At 38.3% G+C, this 21,051-nt stretch overlaps 1 protein-coding gene across 4 annotated transcripts in view; it reads left to right on the top strand.

Annotated features, from left to right (window-relative positions):
* NCKAP1 (NCK associated protein 1) overlaps positions 1 to 21,051 on the top strand; it is a 112,607-nt gene that overhangs the window by 43,681 nt on the left and 47,875 nt on the right. For all 4 annotated transcript variants that reach the window (XM_073306096.1, XM_073306095.1, XM_073306094.1 and 1 more), the window contains 8 exons: positions 666 to 714; positions 2,664 to 2,820; positions 4,510 to 4,566; positions 9,416 to 9,512; positions 9,686 to 9,792; positions 12,535 to 12,667; positions 16,718 to 16,799; positions 18,684 to 18,742. In XM_073306096.1, coding sequence (XP_073162197.1) covers positions 666 to 714; positions 2,664 to 2,820; positions 4,510 to 4,566; positions 9,416 to 9,512; positions 9,686 to 9,792; positions 12,535 to 12,667; positions 16,718 to 16,799; positions 18,684 to 18,742 — 741 coding nt within the window. The remainder of the gene's footprint in view (positions 1 to 665; positions 715 to 2,663; positions 2,821 to 4,509; positions 4,567 to 9,415; positions 9,513 to 9,685; positions 9,793 to 12,534; positions 12,668 to 16,717; positions 16,800 to 18,683; positions 18,743 to 21,051) is intronic.

Below are 21,051 nucleotides of genomic sequence, written 5' to 3'. Positions count from 1 at the left end.
GGAACATCTGACTCAAGATTTTTTCAAAAGTGAGCCGTGACTTCGGATGCCTCTGTTTTCGGGTGCACATTTAGCACTTTGTAAAAAAATCAGCCCCCTTCTAGGTGTCAAGTTGGGCACTCAGAAATAGTCACCCAAAGTTACTAGTCACTTTTGAAAATCTTAACTAAGAAATATTAGTTAGATATCCTTATAAAAGGTTCTGCATTGGTTTGTTTAATTTTCCATGTTACCTTGTGCGCTGGAAATTTAATTTCCTAAATGCTAATGTGGGGTTGGGTTTTTTTGAGATTATAAAAAACTGACAATTGTTTATCATTTTGCTCAAGAGACTTGAGACAAAAGTGTATGTCACACTTACCAGGAATTAGAAACTGATTTTAAACTCAGTAGGCTTTTTTGTACCTGAAAAGAGTTCAGTCTCTGTAAAATATGTAAGACTTTATTGATGCTTAAGCATCAGCTAAATTAAAAGCAATTTAGTAAACATAAGCAATCTTCTTTGTTCTTGATATTAGGGTAATATGTCCTGACAGGCTTTGTGAGGACAAACCTTATTAAGTTGTTGCTTTTGTGTAAAAAGCTATATTCTGTAAAAATGTATTCATTAGAAATTTTTTTTTACTATGTATTATTAGTTTATTACAAATTATTCTTTCCAATAGATGCCATGTGAATACCTCTCTCTAGATGCAATGGAAAAATGGATTATTTGTAAGTACAACTTTAAGAGAGTGTGCTTTTTTAAGTTGTTTTACTTCTATAAAGTGCCTGTTTTCAGAATGCTGTACTAAAGCAATTATATTCTGTAGAATGTGGCTTGACTAGACCCTATAGATCCTTTAATTTATACAGTAACAGTATATCATGCTTTTGTATGTTTTTTAAAAATTAGTTTGTAGCATATATTTTGTGACTGTACATTTGTTTTTGAGTTATTTTTATTAGTGATAATTTAAGCAGTGCCATTAACTAATTCATACCAATGACATTTTGGTCATTCGTTGCTATATTAGAAAATAAGGTGCGTATACTGTTATGCTATCTAGAGTGGCTCGCAACTGAGAGTGCCAATTTCAGGTCAGACTGTCAGAAAACAGGGCCGACACCCCAAACTGGTGGTATATTCTATAATTAGATTTCACCAAACCAGTAACAAATGTGAACTCCTTGAGCACTATATCAGTCTTACCATGGAGACACAGACAGTCCCCATAAGCTCTCCTACCCATCTTGCCACCCAGACAAACTGGATTTAGTGAATAATGGTCACATAAACCACAAATCACATCACATTAGGTTACTCCAATCCCAGAGGATCAATCGCTTACCCCAGATCAGTTTGGTACTCTGGATGTCATATCAAAGACAATGCTGGCAGCCAGTTCTCTAGTAAACTAATTCAAAATTTATTAGCTAAGAAAAGAAATGAGTTACTGATAGTTTAAAGCAGGCAAAATACATTAAAAGGTGAGACCAAGTTTGTAAATCCAAAATGATATCAGAGATGTAGTGATCTGTTAGTTTTCCAAAAGTCTTTCAGGGTTACCCAGAATAACTCTGGGGATCTCTTCTTGTCCAGATATTCTACTCTTTTGGAATCCAAGCAGTCCAGAGATGAAGAATCATTCCTCTGAATCAGTATTTGTATTTTCTTTCCTCAGATAACACTCTCTGACAAGTGTTTCTACTCACTGCCTGGCTCCTTGCTTTGAAATTAGCATTTCCTGTTACAGCCATTAAGTCCTTCATTAACATTTCACAAGGTTTCTTTGAGCAGTAACTTTAGTTACAGGGTTATACATAAATGGAAATGTTAGTAATAGCAAACAACAATCCTTCATTAGTTTAGTACATTTTCATCTTAACACTAATATACGCTTTTGATCTAGGGTTAATTAGTTACATGAGTATACATAATGTAATACAATAGAAATCAACAGGTTATAGATAAGTGAAGACAATATTGTTAACATTTCTTTTGAACTAAACTGTTTACACAAGTTAATTGACCTGATTACACTACAATACCTTTTGACATTCCTCCTTTGATTTCTTTCAGCATATCTGTGAATTAGCCTGCAGCCCAGTCCTGAGCTGACACCTGGGTAGACCGTGTCACATATACAACTATACATAAAATCAGAACAGGAGTACTTGTCGCACCTTAGTAAGAAGATATAGATAGATAGGTATACATACACATACACACAGACATACAGAGAACACGAAAAGGTGGAGTAAGAGGTTAATCAATTAAGATGAGCTATTATCAGCAGGAGAAAAAAATGAGCTCATTTTTTCGTGATTTTATGTCCTCCACCTTTTCGTGTTCTCTGTATGTGTGTATATATATATATATATATATACAATCTTCTTACTGTATGTTGCATTCTGTGCAGCCGATGAAGTGGGCTGTAGCCCGTGAAAGCTTATGCTCAAATAAATTTGTTAGTCTCTAAGATGCCACAAGTACTCCTGTTCTCTTTGCGGATACAGACTAACGCGGCTACTACTCTGAAACCTATACATGAAATCAATATATTAAAAACTATTGGTTTGGCAATTGGCCACAGTAGTCCATTCAGTAGTTCAGGTTCTCATGTTGTCTTTGTATTTCTGCTCTGTGATATTTTACATCCATCTTGAATTTTCTTTTGAAGTTGGGTTTATTTTGTGCCATGGAATCCTGAATAGTGATGTTACAGCATTGAACCTTTGGAAACTCGCTCTTCAAAGCAGTTCTTGCCTGTCTCTATTTCGAGATGAAGTTTTCCATATTCACAAAGCTGCAGAAGACTTGTTTGTGAACATAAGAGGGTATGGTATTTTCATGAATGTATTGTGTTAGCAAACTGTCTTCATTGCTGATAATGGAGTTAGCACAGGGCTAGAATAACAATTTGTCTGTCAGTATGAGAATTATGTAACAGCTTTGATTAATAGTTTTACAATATGGAAATACTGTTGGAGGGGAAGTAGGAGGATAAATTCTCATGGCTGTTTCATTATCACCATTATGGAAAAAGATTAACAAATTTTATGTCCGGAGCTTGTAAGTTTTCATGACAGTTTTGCAAAGGTGAGCTGTTGCATGGTTGGAAGGTCTAAAATAGAAACGTTTTCCTTTTTTTCTGAATGTATTTTTCTAATCCCTCACTGTTTAGAATGTTACATGTATCTTAAGATCATGTTAAGTAGTACTGAAAATACAATGAAATGTAGAGATTTTATCTAAAAAATTGGCACTTACTGAAAACCTATTTTATACACACATACACACACACATAGATTTTTGTATATATTATTTGATAATTTGTTAGATAAGTTTTTTGCCATAGGTACTCATCTTTCAGAGATACTAGAAATGCAAAAACAAAACAAGCCCCCCCATCCCAAACTGGGCTTTAGTTCCTAAATTGAGCACTTGTTTTTGGAATGCTTTTAGTCCTTGTACATACATCTGTAGAGGGCTGGATCAAAATTACATAGTGTGTTCCAGGATTTTGTTTAAATGTACCATTGCTTGAACAGTTGATTAGAGAATTATGCATCTACCTGCTGGATGAAAGTTCTGCATGCAGATTTTCAGTATTGACAACATTTAGGCTACGTACACATTATAGCTCAGGTCGGTATAAGCTATTTTGCTCAGAAGTGTGAATATGCCACCCCATTAGCAACCTCCATTAGCAACCTACATTACACTGACCTAGGTGCTGGTGTAGACAGTACTATGTCGGTGGTGGGAAAGCTGCCGCCGATGTAGCTACTGCTGCTCATAGGAGTAATTAAGTCAACAGGAGATCTCTCTCTCATTGGAAGTGTCTGCAATAGCATTGGTGCTGCTGTAAGCTCTGTAGTATAGCCATAGCCTTAGCTTAAACCATAGACTGCTTCTTCTCAGTGCATGAACTGACGGATTCTTATTCTGAGTATTGCCTTCTTTATTTCATGTCAGTTCAGACATGATTTGGCAGCTGATCTGTCAAGCAGCAAGAGTTAATGTAACTGTATTCTGTGGGTTTTCAAAAGGTGTCAGAGGGTCATGATCACTGTGCCCTATCCATGCTGATAAACAGGAGGGATTCTGGTGGTGTGGGGGGAAGGTATGGAGGATGAGGAATCTTAGTTATTTGCAAGCTACAGCTGTCTGCAACAGGTTTTGCAATATCAGCCATTAAAATATTGAAATTCAGTATTTCACAGTGAGGAAGGAAGCATCACAATACATTTTAATGATTTTTAAAGGTCTCTCAAATAAGGCTAAAGAATACATATAATATATGTAAAAACACAGAAAACTGAAATGTCGATCAAGGATGGGTGTTTCCTGTTACTGTCCAGTGGCTCATCTCATTAACCAGAGCAAGGTAGTCCTTGGGCAACATGGGCTGTTTGCTAAAGACAAATTCCCTTTGCTGTGGAACTACAGAAAGTATAGGGCCCTAGCTATTGCTAAGGCTGTTACCAATACTTGTTGACATTTTACTACTGTTTTTCTTGCAGCTACAACAAACGGATTAATGACATAAGAGAGTGCAAAGAAGCCGCTGTATCACATGCGTAAGTATCTTGTAGAAAACCACAGCATACTGTGATTTTTCAGATTTGAGTACTGCTTACTTTTGTAAAAAGCTTAAAACCAACAATGTTAACTGGAATTTTTTTTATATCATGAGTGCATTTAAATGGAACTTTATACTGAGCTATCCTTGTCTTACTAAGCTTATTGTTCTTAGCTTTGTTTTCTTTTTCCTGCTTGAGAGAGGTATGTTCTTGTTTACTGCTGTTTTAAAAACAAACAAACCAACCCCTTACTTGAACAAAGTCTTTGAATTGACATTTTTGTGCATGAAGTTTTCCTAAATTCAAAATCAGTTATGGGAATTGAGTTTTTCTCCTTCATATTATATCAGATCAAAATATCTTTGCATTCACTATTCCATCAAGCTTCTTCAAGAGTAAAACTATTGTAAATAAAACATGGAATGTGAAACTTTAATTTTTGAATAGTTGTAGCTGTGTAAACACTTAACAGTGGCACAGGAGCACCACTACAGTTAAAGTTGCGTCATGACCGTGTTCGGAGATGGACCTTTCTAAGTCCTTTAAAACTGACATGTTTAGTTGGATTTCTTTGAAATTTGGTGCATCTCAGGAGGTGCAAGGTAAAGTTTGTGATCCAAATTTGGAGTCATTTGAGCCAGGAGTTCTGAAGATATAACCCCTGGAAAATACTAGCCATTTAAATTTTTATTTATTTATTTTATTTATTTATTTTTTGCCTCGTGCTAGAGATGTGATGTGGGTCAAAATAGTCTCAATCTATAATGTTTTACCCAAGGTAGTGCATGACACCCATTCTGTATTTGAGGGATCCAAATGGAAAACTGTATTTAAGAAAATGTATATTTTTTTGCAATACACATACATCAATACCAAAAAATAGCTAGATGGTTTCCATTCCCACGATTTTATGTTTTAAACTACACTTTTGTAAGTGCTCTAAAATCCAAATGGCTACTCAGATTGCTGTGAAATTTGATATGCCTCATGGTGGCTCATGATCGCATTAGTGATTCAAATTTGGGTTCCAGAGTTGCAGCTCCCCTCCCTCCCTCTCATCCCAAAAGCATCACAGACCTCTTGGTTGCTGTGAAGTCACCCTTTAGTTAACACATCTAAAGATAAATTAATCACAAGCCCTCACCTAAAAGAAAAGGATTTGCCTTGGAGTTACTGTAATTTGAGTCATGGGTGGCAGTTTTGTTTTGGGGGAATATAAGCAAAGTATTTGGGGGAAAATGTTATATGTGAATGCTTTCTGAGAAAGGAGAGGTGTTGGGGAATATAGGGAGGGGGGTGTTGAGGTCATATGGGGAGGCGAATAAATGTGGATGGATGGTAGTGGAGGTGAGAGAGGCGGGGGTGTCTGGAGACAGGTACAGCACCCCCTAGCTTGGCCAGGGGGGTCCAACTCTCCAGTGCACCCCAACCTGTTTGCACTGCATAGCTCTGCCTGAAGGAATTAGGTATTTTTAAGAACACTTTCGTAGATACCCAAAAAGCCAGAATTCAGGAGGAAAGCCATATTGGTTAAAAAATGTGGTTTAGAGCAGAAATGAAGGCAGCTATAAAACAAACGTGTGTGTGTGTGTGAGAGAGAGAGAGAGAGAGAGAGAGACACACACACACACACACGGAAGAAAGGTGAAGTTGATAGTAATGAATATAAATCAGAAGGTAGGAACTGTAGAAAACTGATCAGAGAAGCAAAGCAATTATAGTTCTCTGAAATCATCCACTCAATGTTCAGTGGCAGTCAAAAAAGCGAACAGAATGTTGGGAATCATCAAGAAAGGGATAGATAATGAGACAGAAAATATCATATTGCCTTTATATAAATCCGTGGTACGCTCACACCTTGAATACAGCATGCAGATGTGGTCGCCCCATCTCTAAAAAGGTATATTGGAATTGGGAAAAGGTTCAGAAAAGGGCAACCAAAATTATTAGGGGTATAGAATGGCTTCCGTCTGAGGAGAGATTAGTAAAACTGGGACTTTTCAGATTAGAAAAGAGGCGACTAAGGTGGGATATGGTAGAGGTCTATAAAATCATGGGTGGTACGGAGAAAGTAAATAAGGAAGTGTTATTTACTCCTTCTCGCAATATAAGAACAAGGGGCCACCAAATGAAATTAATAGGTAGCAGGTTTAAAACAAACACAAGAAAGTATTTTTTCATGCATCGCGCTGTCAACCTCTGGAACTCCTTGCTAGAGGGTGTTGTGAAGGCCAATACTATAGCGGGGTTCAAAAGGGAGCTAGATAGGTTCATGGAAGATAGGTCATCAATGGCTATTAGCCAGGATTGGCAGGAATGGTGTCCCTAGCCTCTGTTTGCCAGAAGCTGGGATTGGGTGACAGGTTATCATCAAGTGATCCATGCCCTGTCTGTTCTTTCCCTTTAGGTCACCTGCCATTGGCAACTGTCAGAGGACAGGATACTGGGCTTGATGGACCTTTGGTCTGACCCAATATGGCCGTTCTTATGAACCAGGAGCAATCTGTGGCCAGTAGAGTTAAGGACAAAAAGTAGTTAAAGTATATTAGGAACAAAAATAATCCTAGCAATAGTATTAGTCTATTACTAGATAGAAATGGTAAAATTATTACTAATGCTACAAAAAACACAGATGTTAAATATTTCTGTCCTGTATTTGTGGGGTGGGGAAGATGAGGTAGTCTCATCATAACACTCTTTCCATTTCACTAGTATCTTAGGAAAAGGTTAAACAACAGCTACTAAAGTAGCATCAGCTCTAGGCAACTTGCATCCAAGAGCTTTTTTTAAAAAGCTGGCTGAGAAGTTCACTGGACTGTTAATGTTGATTTTCATTAAGCCTTGGAGAACTGGGGATGTTTCAGAAGACTAGAAGAAAGCAATGTTGTGCCAGTATTTAAAAAGAGTAAACAGGATGACCTCTGTAATTGTCAGCCTGACATTGATCCCAAGCAAGATAATGGAGTGGTTGATACAGGACCTGATTAATAAAAAAAAAATTAAAAGGGTAATATAATAAATGCTAATCAGCTTGGACATAAACTAACTAGATGATTTTTTTAAAGAGATTTCAAGTTTGGTTGATAAGGTAATAGTGTTCCTGTAATATACTTAGACTTCTGTAAGGCAGTTGCCCTGGTACTGCTGTGACATTTCCCAGGGTATAATCTGGACTGTTGAACCACTGTCCCCTCTACTCTGTAGCCCCGGGTGCCTTTTACACTGCTCTGCTAGTGACGAGCAGCCTCTCCAGGCTCTGCTCACACACAGCCATTAGCATGGAAAGTCACTCCTAGCAGAGTTGCATCAATGTTCTCCTAGCTAGTCAAGAACAAGGCAACAGCCTTGCACACCAGGAATGTGCATCTTGCACTGCTCAGGACCCCTTTAGCCCCGAACAGAGTATGATTAAAAGTCCATCATTTCATCAAAGGGAGTGAATATGCACGAGCCTTTTTAACCTGAGTAGAGATTCTCCAAACTCTTAAATCAAAACATACTGGTTTAGATAAACGAATAAAAGAAGTTTATTAACTAGAGAAAGATTTTAAGTGAGAAGTGGTAAAGGAATAAAAGTCAGAATTGGTTACAAAAGATAAAACACGCAGGCTATTTCCTAAATGTTACTAATCTAAATAATATTTGAAAGCAAAAGAATTTTTCTCACCCAAAACTTTCAGCAGTCCATACTACCTGGAAAGACCATTCCCCTCTAGTTCAGTGATGGTTCTTTGTCTTTGAAACAGTCTTGCTGCTGTGAGTAGACAGAGGAGAAGAGATAATGTATAGGTCTTATTTTATACCCTCCTCCTCTCTTTGAGGAATGCTCCATGAAACCCTACCAAAACAACCAGGGACACCCCTCCTAAGAACAGAGCAGATGGGGTCTCTGTGGGTCCATGTCCAGCCACAGATGGTCAGAGGCAGCCTGAGGACCCAGACAGTCACAGAGCAGGTGGGGTACATGGGGGGAAGGACAGAGTGCTGCCATTGTCTCATAGCCTAGAAGGGCAACAACAGAAGCCAATTGAGTGAAGCAGCGCCCCAAATGATTCTTTGAGCCTTCCACTCCTAGCTGTGCTTTGACCTTTTCTGCAGTCTGCAGCTAAAATCTACCTCAAAATAACACTTCCATTTATCTGAACCCCTAGGTTAGCCAAAAATTCAGTGTTCCCCATGGCATTCAGATACATGGGAGCATATCATACTTAAGACCCGTACACTGGTTACCCTAATAGCCATCTACAGGTTTGGCTTTTAAAGGCAAATTAGACTTCTAAAAACTCAACTCTTTTTTTTTTTTTTCATTTTAAGACACAAAATACCTGAAAATAATTTCCTGCTACTTTTCTGTTGACAAAATTCAGTGGGGATGTAAGGCTTTATAAATGATACATCATCAAGGAAACCAGGTAGTTTATGCCCCAAATTTAGGTTTATTTAACAAAATAAATGTTCAAATTTCCAAGGGACAATTTTTTTAATTTACGCGTTCCCCCAGCATTTTTTGAAATCTCCACGCTATAGCATTGTTATGCTAATGCGTGAAAACTCAAAGTAACTGGCTAGAAACCTGAGTGCAATACAAATTGAAAAGTGAGTTGTGAAGGATAGATTATTAAACTTCTTAGTGATTTAAAGTATTAGTAATGGAGGTGACATTTTTAGTCTGACCCTTGTTCTTTCAATTACTGAATTTTCTTTGACGTTGGTGAAATATGAACTGTAAATATTAAGACCAAAACATTTAATTTAAAAATAAAAATCTTCCCCCAACCCATTTTTATAGTGACTCAGAGTAGATATTGATGATTGATGAATTTCAATCTTTGTTTTTTTAATACAGTGGATCAATGCATAGAGAAAGACGCAAGTTTTTACGGTCTGCACTGAAAGAACTAGCTACTGTCCTGTCCGATCAGCCAGGCTTGTTAGGTCCCAAGGTAATTGCAGTAGTTATATTTGATGGGTATGTAGCCTATTACATTTTCTTTCAAACTTCTTACAATAAGCTAATTTTTAACATGTCTTGGAAAAAATTCTACTTTAAAAAAGGTAAAATCTATACATATAAGGTGTTTGTTTTAGGAACTAATTGATATTTTTCCTTTTCCAGGCACTTTTTGTATTTATGGCATTATCCTTTGCTCGTGATGAAATTATTTGGCTTCTTCGTCATGCAGATAACATGCCTAAAAAGAGTGCAGATGACTTCATAGATAAGTAGGTTAACAATATTTAGTGTGGTACTTTAAATCTTTATGCAGAATTAACAGGGAAAATATATTTGAATGTAAGATGATCTGTGCAGGAATCATTGTGGATGTATGTGTGAATTAGGGCTGTTCAGAAAAGTGGAAATTTCAACTTTTCTTTGAACTACTAAACCCTGAAATTTTAGCCAAAAACTGGAACTTTTTGATGAAAACTTAAAACTTGGGGCAGACAGCTGATGCTTTTCATTAAAAATTTAGTCAAAACCCCAAATGATCTTGGAAGCAGTTCAGATGGAAAAATTTTGACTAGCCTTGGTTTGTGTAAACCAGCTGCTTATACTTTTTGTTGAAGCAATGTAACAGAAAATTATATAGATAGAAATTAGCTCTAAATTTATCTTGCATTGTAAAATTACTAATACCCCAATCCTATGGAGAAGTTCAAGTGACTAGTGTTAAATCAGATAGCCCTAATCCAGTTGTACAAAGTGCCATACATAAACAAGCAAGGTGGCAGCAGGAGACCTGAATAAAGAAATGATTCTGATGGACTTCGGGGGAACAGCACCAGCTCTCTTTAGTAGCCAATCCAGGAACTTCTTTGTCTTCAAGTGGACTAGCTAATCTCTGCGAATCTCTTCTCCCATGAGAGTAAAAACTGACTGGAAAATTCCTTGAAGGTTTGCTATCAGTAGAGCAAGCTAACCATGAATCTCTTCACAACAGTGAAGATCGAGCTTTCTGTGTTTTACAATTAGAATAGGAAACCCTGTGATTCAACCAGTGATCTATTCTCCATCCACTGGGGAGAGTCAGCTGATACATCCCATTCACTTGGTTCCATAGGTTTTGAGAGAGAGAAAACTAGATAAAATCTGATCCTAATAACACCATGCTGGCACCCATTAGCTGTTAATCCTAATATTTTTCCTTCAACAAATCTTATATGCTGAGTCTGTGGAATACTAGAAAAACTACATGTAAAGGCTTGGTTTATGAAAAGAAAACTTCTAACAATATTGGCTGTCAGATCTCTTCAATACTAATACCAAGAAGGATATTCACCTTAAACTTATTAACTTACCTAGGAGAAATTACCCTAGTGTGTACAACTTAACCCTGTGCCATCTGTGGTATGCAAAAACCCTTTGCGCTCAGTGTTTGAGGAGCCATCAGAGGCCTTTCTGTGAATGTTGTCCACTGTGTGTGTCACCCTTCACTATGCAGGTCTGAGGGGAGTGGAGAACCTGTCATAAATCCCTTGCTGGGTAGCTCTTAGATGGAGATTAAATACAGTGCTGCATGGGCTCACGTTCCTTTTCTCAAATCTTTGTGTTATTTACTTGTTTTAGGTAACCGTTCATAGTGATTGTTTCCGTGGACAGGAGTGTGGGGAATTTCCTAATGTTCCCTCAATAAGGTGGCTGTTAGATAATCCCTACCATCATTTATTTACAGGCTGGACAGTAGTTCTCCTAGAACCAGAAATATTACCATTAACATATGTTGTGCTTATCTTATTCACATGTGCCATAACCTAGGTTTAGTCTAGTTAAAATTCTAGACTAGGACCTTAAAATTCTAGTACTTCGCCATCTGGCTTTTGCAGGTCAGAGTTTTTGTTCTGTTCTGTAGCTCCAAGTGTGAGGAGAGGCCTTCATATCCTATCGGAGTGACTCTTCATATGTATTAAAGAAGTATACTGAGCTCGTGTTGGGTGTCCAGAAAAATCACTACCTTTTGGGTAGAACAGAAAATCTCTGGATTAAATCTATCAAGTAACTACCTGGCAATCAGTTCACAGCTTCATTTGAAATTAAGTGGATGTTTAGCACATTAACAGGTATGGTTTTCAGACAATGCTGGGAGCCATAGTCTAAGGCCAGGTCTAAGGCTAAAAAATTAAGTCTACCCAGGTCCATCACTTGTGGGAGTCGGACTGAGTGTTGGATAAGATGATCTAATTTCCCCGGGGTAGACAGTGCTAGGTTGACAGAAGAATTTTCCCATAGACTTACCTACTGCCTTTTGGGGAGGTGAATTAACTACGCTCATCAGAGAACCCCTCCCATTGTTGTAATGAGCCTCTACACTGAAGTGCTCCGGTAATGCATCTGCAGCGCTGCAACTGTGCCGATGTAGTGTTTCAAGTGTAGACAGGCCCTAAGATAGTGCTGCTCCTTAGTTCTTTGTATAGTATCACTCGTTGTGGGTACTGCTAGGCATAGCCTGTTTCCAGACTAGTGAGCATCCAGCAGATAAAGAGACTTTGATCTTGTAAACTGATTTATTTTTAGTAGGTAGAACTTCCAGTATGAAAGCCTCTCCATTATAATTATTATTTAAGTCATATTTCACAGAATTAATCAATTTGATTAGTAGATGATACCGACATTTCAATTGGGGTGCTAGTGGGAGAGGGAGGATTTCTTTAGAGAATAGAGTTGGATCTAAAAACGTTCCTTTGGGGCTAGAGCCTTGTGTTTTTTACCCTTTGTCTTCTTGGTGTCCCTCCTTACAGAAACTCAGATCTACAAGGCGAGACCAATATTTTCTTGGTTTTCGCTTCTCACTGAAAGACTCTAGTAAATAATTTTTTTTAAAAGAAAACAGTGAAAGCTTAAGGCCAATATACTGTTCTAAATCCTTTGTAAACAAGTGTTTCTAGTGGAAAGGGCTCTATCTTGACTTCTTTCAAGAGGGGTATGTTTTTGTATTTGTAAACTTTTCCTTTTTTTTGCTTCCTAAGGCACATAGCTGAACTGATATTCTACATGGAAGAGCTCAGAGCTCATGTGCGAAAATATGGACCGGTGATGCAGAGATATTATGTGCAGTATCTCTCAGGTTTTGATGCTGTGGTCTTAAATGAACTTGTGCAGGTGAGGGGCTGTTTGTTCATTTGTTTTTATAAACACATCTGCACGTTTGCCAAAGAGCTTGTTTAGTTGTTGTCTGATGTGGCATCTAGAAATGCATCTCACGTTGTATAAAACTTTGCTGCATTTGTGCTGCTTAAATAATAACTTCTGCAAAATAAAACAAACCAAATAGTTCATGGTTCTGCTTTGTGCTATAGAGGTTGAGCTTTTGGTGAAAAAAAAATCTATATTCACCTAAAGGTACAAACTGAAATAGATTAAGATTCCAGGCTGTGTTCTTTCATCAAGTGACTGGCAAGAACTCCTGTAGCTTCAGAGTTGTAAAACTATTGAACCACCTCACCAGTGCATGGTACATTCCTGCTTCCATCAGTGTGAAAAAGGAACGGACAGGATCTAGACTACACAAATACCTCTAGTAGCAGTAAGTTGCTTTTGATAAGATTTTGATAGTCTTTTTTTTCTTTTGTGCTATTTCTTCTTTATGAGATCTCTGGGAAGCAGCACAGTGCCCTCAGTTGCTGCTCTGAGAGTAGTCATAAGATGTAGTTTATCAGCATAATGAAGACACCTTAGCCCATACTACTTCACAAACATCCTGAATAGGAGGGAGAGACTGACTGGAGCCCTCTTGCTCCCCTTATAAGCCTGCTGTTGGGATAGATGAACCCATTACTCAACATTAACTTCAGGATCCACTCCAGAAATACTCCATCCATCCACCGATAGGTACCATAACCATGCCAGCAACATTTCATAATCAGCAGTATCAAAGACAGTTGAGAGATCTGATAAAATCTTTGTGGACTCTTGATTCTTTCCATTATCAGCAAGAAGCTGGCAAATTATGCCGGTGGAATCTCTCACTCACACTCCTACCACTAGATTGGCCAATGTGAAGGAAATCTGAGGACTCAAGGTATTGTCAGAAGTTGCTTTGCCACAATCTTCTCTATTTGGCTTCCGCTCCCAAAAGAGATGAGGTGATAATGATTAGTGAGAGGTGTGTGTGTGGTGGTTTTGGGTTTTTTTGAGCAAGGGCCTAATGTTATGTTTTTGTTTTAGCTTGAGGGTAATTTACAGCAGGGGGAACGGGCTTCACAGTTGTGGCAAACGTGGAAGCACTCACTATGGAGTGGAAAGCACATGCAGAGGGATTCAGCACTTATGTCACTTGGTTTCTCTAGGAATCCCTCTTCACAAAACTGTTCCCCAAAAGGATTGTGTATGTTCTTAGGACTCTCACACACCTGATATTCTAAAATGTGGTTCCAGTTCAAGTAGAGTGAAATCCTGGCCCCATCAATATCAACAGCAAAACTCCGATTGACTTCAGTGGGTTCTGAGTGTCATACCAATGTTCTACTTCAGAGAGCAAGGAGAGACATTTTGTCTTCTGTGTTGGGAAATTTTAGGTGTGGAACTGCAAATGTCTCAAAAGAAATTGCTGACCGCAAAGGAGAACATGCTCACAAAGTTCACTGATTTCTCCCCATCTCAGAGGGGTGGTTGGGGCTACCTTCAATATATGGACCTCTTTGCAATACCTCTACCTACTAAGTTACTGTTTTTTTACACAAGAGACAGCCCCTGTACCATGGAGATGGACATTGATATCCATGAATACCTTTGCTATTTCATAGGGAAGGACTTTTACATACACCTTGCATGGTTTCATAGATAAGAAGCCTGGCCAATCTGAGGAGAAATGTGTGTTCCAAGATGCTGATAATGACTTACTATCTGAGAGAGATCTGTTTCTCATCCCTACTGGGTATGATAGTGCTCAGCCCGTTAGGTTGAAGGTTTCTCCACATTTGATATCCTAGCACCTGGGCACATCATCTCCCAAGTAAAGTCCCTGTCTTCACTAGCTCCTGAAAGGGTAGAAATAAAGAGGTTCAGTGCTTCAAGGTAGCTGCTTCAAGTTCTCCCATCTGCTCAACAGGAGTTTGTTGAAATATATGTAACTGACTGGTGATGAGGTTCTTCACTAGTGTCATATCTCTTGCCTGTAAGGCACCTTTGCCTGCTTGGGATGGGCCAGGAGGGCAGAGAATGCAGAGATATCACAAGAAAATTCCATTTATTTTGTCAGAGTAGCTACACCTAAAATACCAGCGGCCACGGCTGCAAACCAGAGTGGTAGAGCATGGATGGCTCAAAACTCTCAGATCAAGAAAGCCACTAACTATATATATATATTTATTTATTTGGAAAGTGACTTTTAACTCATCATTGCCTGGGGCATGGGCAGGCTAAGCAACAGAGCTCTCAATCAGACTTCACTATGTGATTCTTGAAGGCCAGGACCTTTTGGATAGTATTAAATATGCTGATAACATTCAGCAAATGATATTTCCATAGCAGCAGGCAAAGCAGACAAGTTTTGAGTTTATGTAAAATAACTTGCCAGGAATAGAATTGGTATCTTGTGAAAACTGTTTTGTTTTTAAAGCTCAAAGCAACTGGAAATTAATATGATTAACACAATATTAGCCAAATTATTCTCTGCACCTAGAGGATGACCAAGGTATGGAATGGTGATCTATAGTGTATTTAGACTTTACTCTTGTGTGACCAGTAGAGGGAGCTCACATTTTGCTAATCTGTACTTCTGTCCACATGAGTGCATTCATTTCTTATTTAATTAGATTGTAGATATTCAACCTAATTATTGTAAGTGGTGTAAATTCTGTTTTAATTATTGAACTTAATACTGTAAAACAGTAACAATAACTGTCCAGAGTTATTTACATTTTAATTCTTTTTTAATTGTTATTTAAAACTAAGTGAATACTTGGAGTTACACTGATTTGGAATGATTTAATTGCTTCTAGCAATTAAATACTTGCTTTTTGCTGCTTATATATGTTTCACTTGTCATCAAATCATTCTTATCTATTATCTGGAAAAGTTATAACTATAAAAGTTGTACTCTTATTTCTTCATAACTACATGCTCTGAAGTGATGGTATAAATTACATTTTTTCTGAATTTGACATCCGTGAACCCTGAGAGATGATTTCCTAGACACAGTAAATGACCTCTGAGCTCTTTGTACAAATGTACATTAAGATGAACCATGAAATGAGGAAGTGATCATAATACCGGGTTGAGTACTTTTAGTCCTTGACCAATACCAAAAACACAGTGATAGGTTGAAGTGATTAAGTGGTGAGATCCAGTATCTTTTGAAACTCCATGTCTGAAAATCCAAGAATATTGACCATAATCAGAATTAACCAAAACAGTAATTTTTATATACGTAGTCTTTGCAATATGGTCTTAATGTTTACAACAGCTGCTATCTCTGAGAAACAGTACTTTTTATATTTTCTGAAATCTTCATATCTCATCTTCCAAATGGTATAAATTAGTGGTTTTTGACCTTTTTTGTTTGAAGACCCCTACAAAATTTCGAATGGAGGTGTGGACCCCTTTGGAAATGTTAGATGTCTGTGGACCCCCAGGTTGAAAACAAATGGTATAAATCATATCTAACTGTCGGTTCATGAACTGTTAGATGTGGAAATCATAGTTGAAGTAGGATTTAATGGGAAGCAAGGTGGTGAGCTAGTGTGGTCATGTGTTTAATAGTCTGTCTTGCAGCTTGCCTGGTCTAACTTTTGCATGCAGAGAGGTCAGGTGTCCATCTAGATCAGCAAAATACTAGGAACAGAAAAATGTGTAATGACTATTGCCTGAATGACTAGGCTATAGAGAGTGGAGGCTTTACCTAGAATGCTCATAACAGTGCACTGTTCACTAAAGTATTGCTTACAATCCCTATGTAGCTGCAAATGGATTTAATATTTTTTTCTCATCACTGGCTGAGGACAGCTTGGAAAAGTTTATTCGTTCCAGAACCACTTGCGCCAGTCTTCTAAATTAAGGCTTCCTCTAGAGAAACTGTTTTCTTGTTCTTAAAGTTAACTTTTTAAGAAGTTTTTTTAAAAAGCCACTCTGGTGTGTATTTATTAAATTTGTGGACTTGATTATTCTTGGTATTGTTTCTGTGAAGCCATTAATGTGTTTCCATTGTTTTAGAATCTTTCAGTGTGCCCTGAAGATGAATCAATCATCATGTCCTCCTTTGTAAACACTATGACTTCCCTGAGTGTGAAACAAGGTAAGTCTGTTCAGATGAAGAGCTCAAGCAAAAGTGGACTGGAGCTTAGTCTCTATTACTTTGAAGCTCAGGCTTTCTGGTGTTTTAGGATCAGAGATCTTTTCTCTTAATCCCATTCTGTATGGTGGCTGCTACTCTCCATTCTTCTTCCTCCTGTTTGCTTCCTGTTTTGTACAGCCCCATCTGCTTGATACATCAGTGCGCATTCAGCAAAGGGAAATTTATTGGAAGGAATCCTGATCTCTGATTTTCAGAAATTAGTATTCAAGTAAGTTTCACATTGCTGTTGCTGGCACAGCTATAAATGGGAAAGAGTGGACCTGGAATCTTAAGCAGGAGTGAAACACTTAAATCAGGCAAAATGCACTTTCATTGCTGCTGCACATACATTGTCATGGTATTCCACTGATTTCAGTTCACAGAATTTGGAATGCCACAACACAGCATCAAAGTGATTAAGTGAAAGAGGAGGAAGAAAAACAGTGGGATAATAGAGCGTTGAAAGTATTAAAAATTACTTGGTCTTCTCTGTAAAATGCACAGTGGGCAGAACATCATCTTTATTACGCAGTGGGCATATTAGAGCAATGTCATGTAGTGTTATGTCAAATTAGACTACTATAAATTCAATGTCTGATCGGCATGTTGTTAACGTAAGGGACTCCTTATGTTTAATCTTTAGTTACCATTGTCGGTGCGCACAATCTAGGGTAACAGTGTATTGTATTATTGCTTTTCTTACTCTGAGGGGACCAGAGTCCATTCCTTGAGAGGCAACTTCACCTGTTAGGCTGTGAGGAAGAGGTCTGCAAAGCAGCTATGTGGTCCTTATCATACATTTACCAGGCTTAGGATAGACACACAAGCCTTTGTAGCTGCAACTTTGACAAAACTGTTACAGTTTTTCTGGTAGTAGTCCCACTTTTTCATTTAAAGTAAGTGTTATTCATAACTCATACATATAAATGCTTATCCACTCAAAGTCAGTTTTATTCGCATGATCATATACGCTGGGTTGGAATAATTTTAAGTAAATTATCAGACCAAATCTAACCTTATTCTCCTAAAGCAGGCGTGGGCAAACTTTTTGGCCCGAGGGCCACATCAGGGTTGCTAAACTGTATGGAGGGCCAGGTAGGGAAGGCTGTGCCTCCCCAAACAGCCTGGCCCCTGTCCCCTATCCGACCCCTCCCACTGCCTGCTCCGTGACTGCCCCCCTCAGAACCTCTGACCCATCCAATGCCCCCCTCCTCTCCGTGTCCTATGACTGCCCCCTCCTGGGACCAGCTCCCTCTAACCACCGCCCCCCTCCCGGACCTTCACCTCCTATCCAACCCTCCCTGTCCCCTGACTGCCCCGACCCCTGTCCACACCCCCACCCCTTGACATGCCCCCTGGGACTCCCACGCCTATCCAACTGCCCCTGTTCCCAGTCCCCTGACCGTCGGTCCCCGTCCCCCCCAGAACCTCCACCCCTAGCCACCCACTGCTCCCTATCCCCTGACTGCCCCCTGAGACCCCCTGCCCCTTGTTCAACCCCCCCCCCCCCCCGCTCCCTTACCGTGCTACTCAGAGCAGCAGGAGCTTGCAGCCCTGCCACCTGGCTGGAGTCTGCCGCACTGTCTGGCAGGAGCGGCAGGCCAGAGCACTGGCGGCGTGAGGAGCTGAGGCTGCAGGGGAGGGGCCGAGGCTAACCTTCCCTGCCGGGAGCTCAAGGGCTGGGCAGGACAGTCCCGCGGACCGTAGTTTCCCCACCTCTGTCCTAAAGGAAGTGTACATTAAGAACCTTGGTATTAAAATTGTCCTTAGAAAAATGATTGAATTTTTGTGTTCATATTTACTTTTTAAAGATTTTATTTTAGTCTGTGTTTTTTTCTGATGCAGTTGAAGATGGAGAGGTGTTTGACTTCAGAGGAATGAGATTAGATTGGTTTAGATTGCAGGTAAGTTTTAAATGTATGTACTTCTGCATGTATGTTGTAAGGAATTACTTGTTTTTAAATGATCTATTATTGCCTGTTTAACTGTGTTTAACTTGCAAGTGAGTGACAGATATTGAAAGGAGGACAACTTAATATACTGCTACAAAATAAAATTTATTACAGATCAGAAAGAAAATCATAAGGTTTTTAACTGAGAATTAAAAAATTAGATGCTCAAGTGTCTAAATACTTCATGCTGTTGCATGGCCAGCTATATTAACAAGGTGTCGTTGTATATAACTGTATTATATTCCATTAGATTGGTCATTGATTGCATTTGAGATAATCAATATAAATAGCATATCTAGTATTGTCTTAGTGGTTTTCACATCAGTAAAATATAAGGGAAGCTTAGAGTGTGATTGTTCTTTGAAAAGTGGCTCTAAACATGTCATCGTGTTCTGTGTTTGTTTCAAAGGTTCCTTAGTTCCAAACTCCTTCCCTTCCCTCCCCTCCCCCAGCCAAATAAATGTCAGTACTGGAAATTCAACCCTGGATCTGAAAGTTGTGTTTTTTCTGGCTCTTGCATTATCACCAGTAATACAGATTCCTCAAGTTACCTTCTGATCTTATTTACACTTGTACAACTTTTCTCTTATGAGTCTGCACAGATGTAACTAATGGCAGAATTTAGCCCTACCATTAGAACTTAGTTAACAAATCTGGTGCTTGAACCAAAATAGAATACAGCGTGCTCCGTCCCAGTAATATTGGCCCTGCAGTGCTAACAGGATTAAAAAATAATTAAAACTTATTTATGTTTGTAGAGTAAGTAGATGCAATTCTGACTACACACAGTGAAACAAATCTGTTGAATGACTGCTGTTTTTACATAGTCACTTGCCAATGTATGGCCGTACTTTTCATTGTCTTTTATTACACCCTTAATTGTAGTAGACCCCAAATTACTTTTACAAATGTAAATTGAAATACAGATTTTGCATAGGTAGAGCTTTCCTTTGCCTGAAATGTGACATCTGTTTAAGCATCACATTGCCATACCACGCAACCAATTAAGGAAGAAAGCAAAAAATACTGTGCATTGTTGACATGGAAGAATATTGAGATAGGTAGAATGAAATTTGGCATAGACATGGGGTTTGGGCTGCTACTCTGAAACAAAATCACTGTAGACTTCCAAATATTAAGAGAATAATATTCAAAATAATATTCCTGTTCTTGAGTGTTTTATTGGAAAGAAAAGCAAAATTCCAGATTGTCAAGTGGCAGGCCAGTCATCTTTCTGGGAAAGTATTTTTAAGATAGCATAAAGTGCCTGGTTTTCCTCAGCTGTGCAAAGAAGCTGTAAAGACAGGATTGGAAAAACATGATCTCCCTTTTAATGTAACTGTTTTTCACAAATAAAACACATGCTCAAAGATCTTTTTGGATTTGGGCCCAGGAAATCTTTGGCTACAGATGTAATGTGTCTGAAATTCTTAAATTAACTTTCTCGCATGTAACATCTGCAACAGTAGCAGAGTAACACATTCTGATTGTAATTGCAGGGAGCTGCAGCAATATTTGTTTTAAAAAGAACTGGAAGGTCTCTTCAACAGAACATTAGTAGCCAAATCTGAGGTATTAGATCCTCAAATGAACTCTTTGTTGTGATAGAAATAAGAAAACTCCTATTTAAAAAAATATTTCGCTTTCAACAAAAATTGGTTATTGGGGGGGGAACCCTAGATTTTGTTATTAGTTAAAATTAAGCATAAATCTGAATACCATTACATATCAGACTCTTCTCCTGTAGTGCATTAAATGGAAGGGTACCATCTATTTTTAAATATAAATGGAAGCTAATATAAGTAATAATAACTTGTCAGCCATTGATGACAGATAATTCTTGCCTTGCATTTTTTCAGCACTTTTCTGTAAAACATGAATTTCATACAGGCATACTGTAAATCCTGCTTTGTAACTCACCCTTTCCTGATATGAAAAAAGAGAGTAACTATAATATTGTCTGCTAAAGGGGGCACTGACAACTTGAAATCTAATCATTTTTTTAAAAGTTAGATGGTTATTACACTGTTCCTGAATTTCCTTGCCAATTTTTATTTAATCATTTTTCTACGTTTTACAGTGTCTCTCCAATTGCTGCAAGAAAATACACACAAACACACGGCTTATGATTCAAAAAGTGCTGTGGGCTGCGCAAACTGAAAAATAAAGAAAGTTAATGTTTCTCATATCTTACTTAGAGTAATCATTGTGTACTTTATAACAATAGCAAAAACAAAGCAGAATTTACCATTTCTTATTTT

This window comes from Lepidochelys kempii, chromosome 11 (genome assembly GCF_965140265.1).
Source record: "Lepidochelys kempii isolate rLepKem1 chromosome 11, rLepKem1.hap2, whole genome shotgun sequence".
NCBI lineage: Eukaryota > Metazoa > Chordata > Testudines > Cheloniidae > Lepidochelys > Lepidochelys kempii.
Note: the sequence above shows the minus strand (reverse complement) of the source record. Positions and strands in the feature narration are given on the sequence as shown.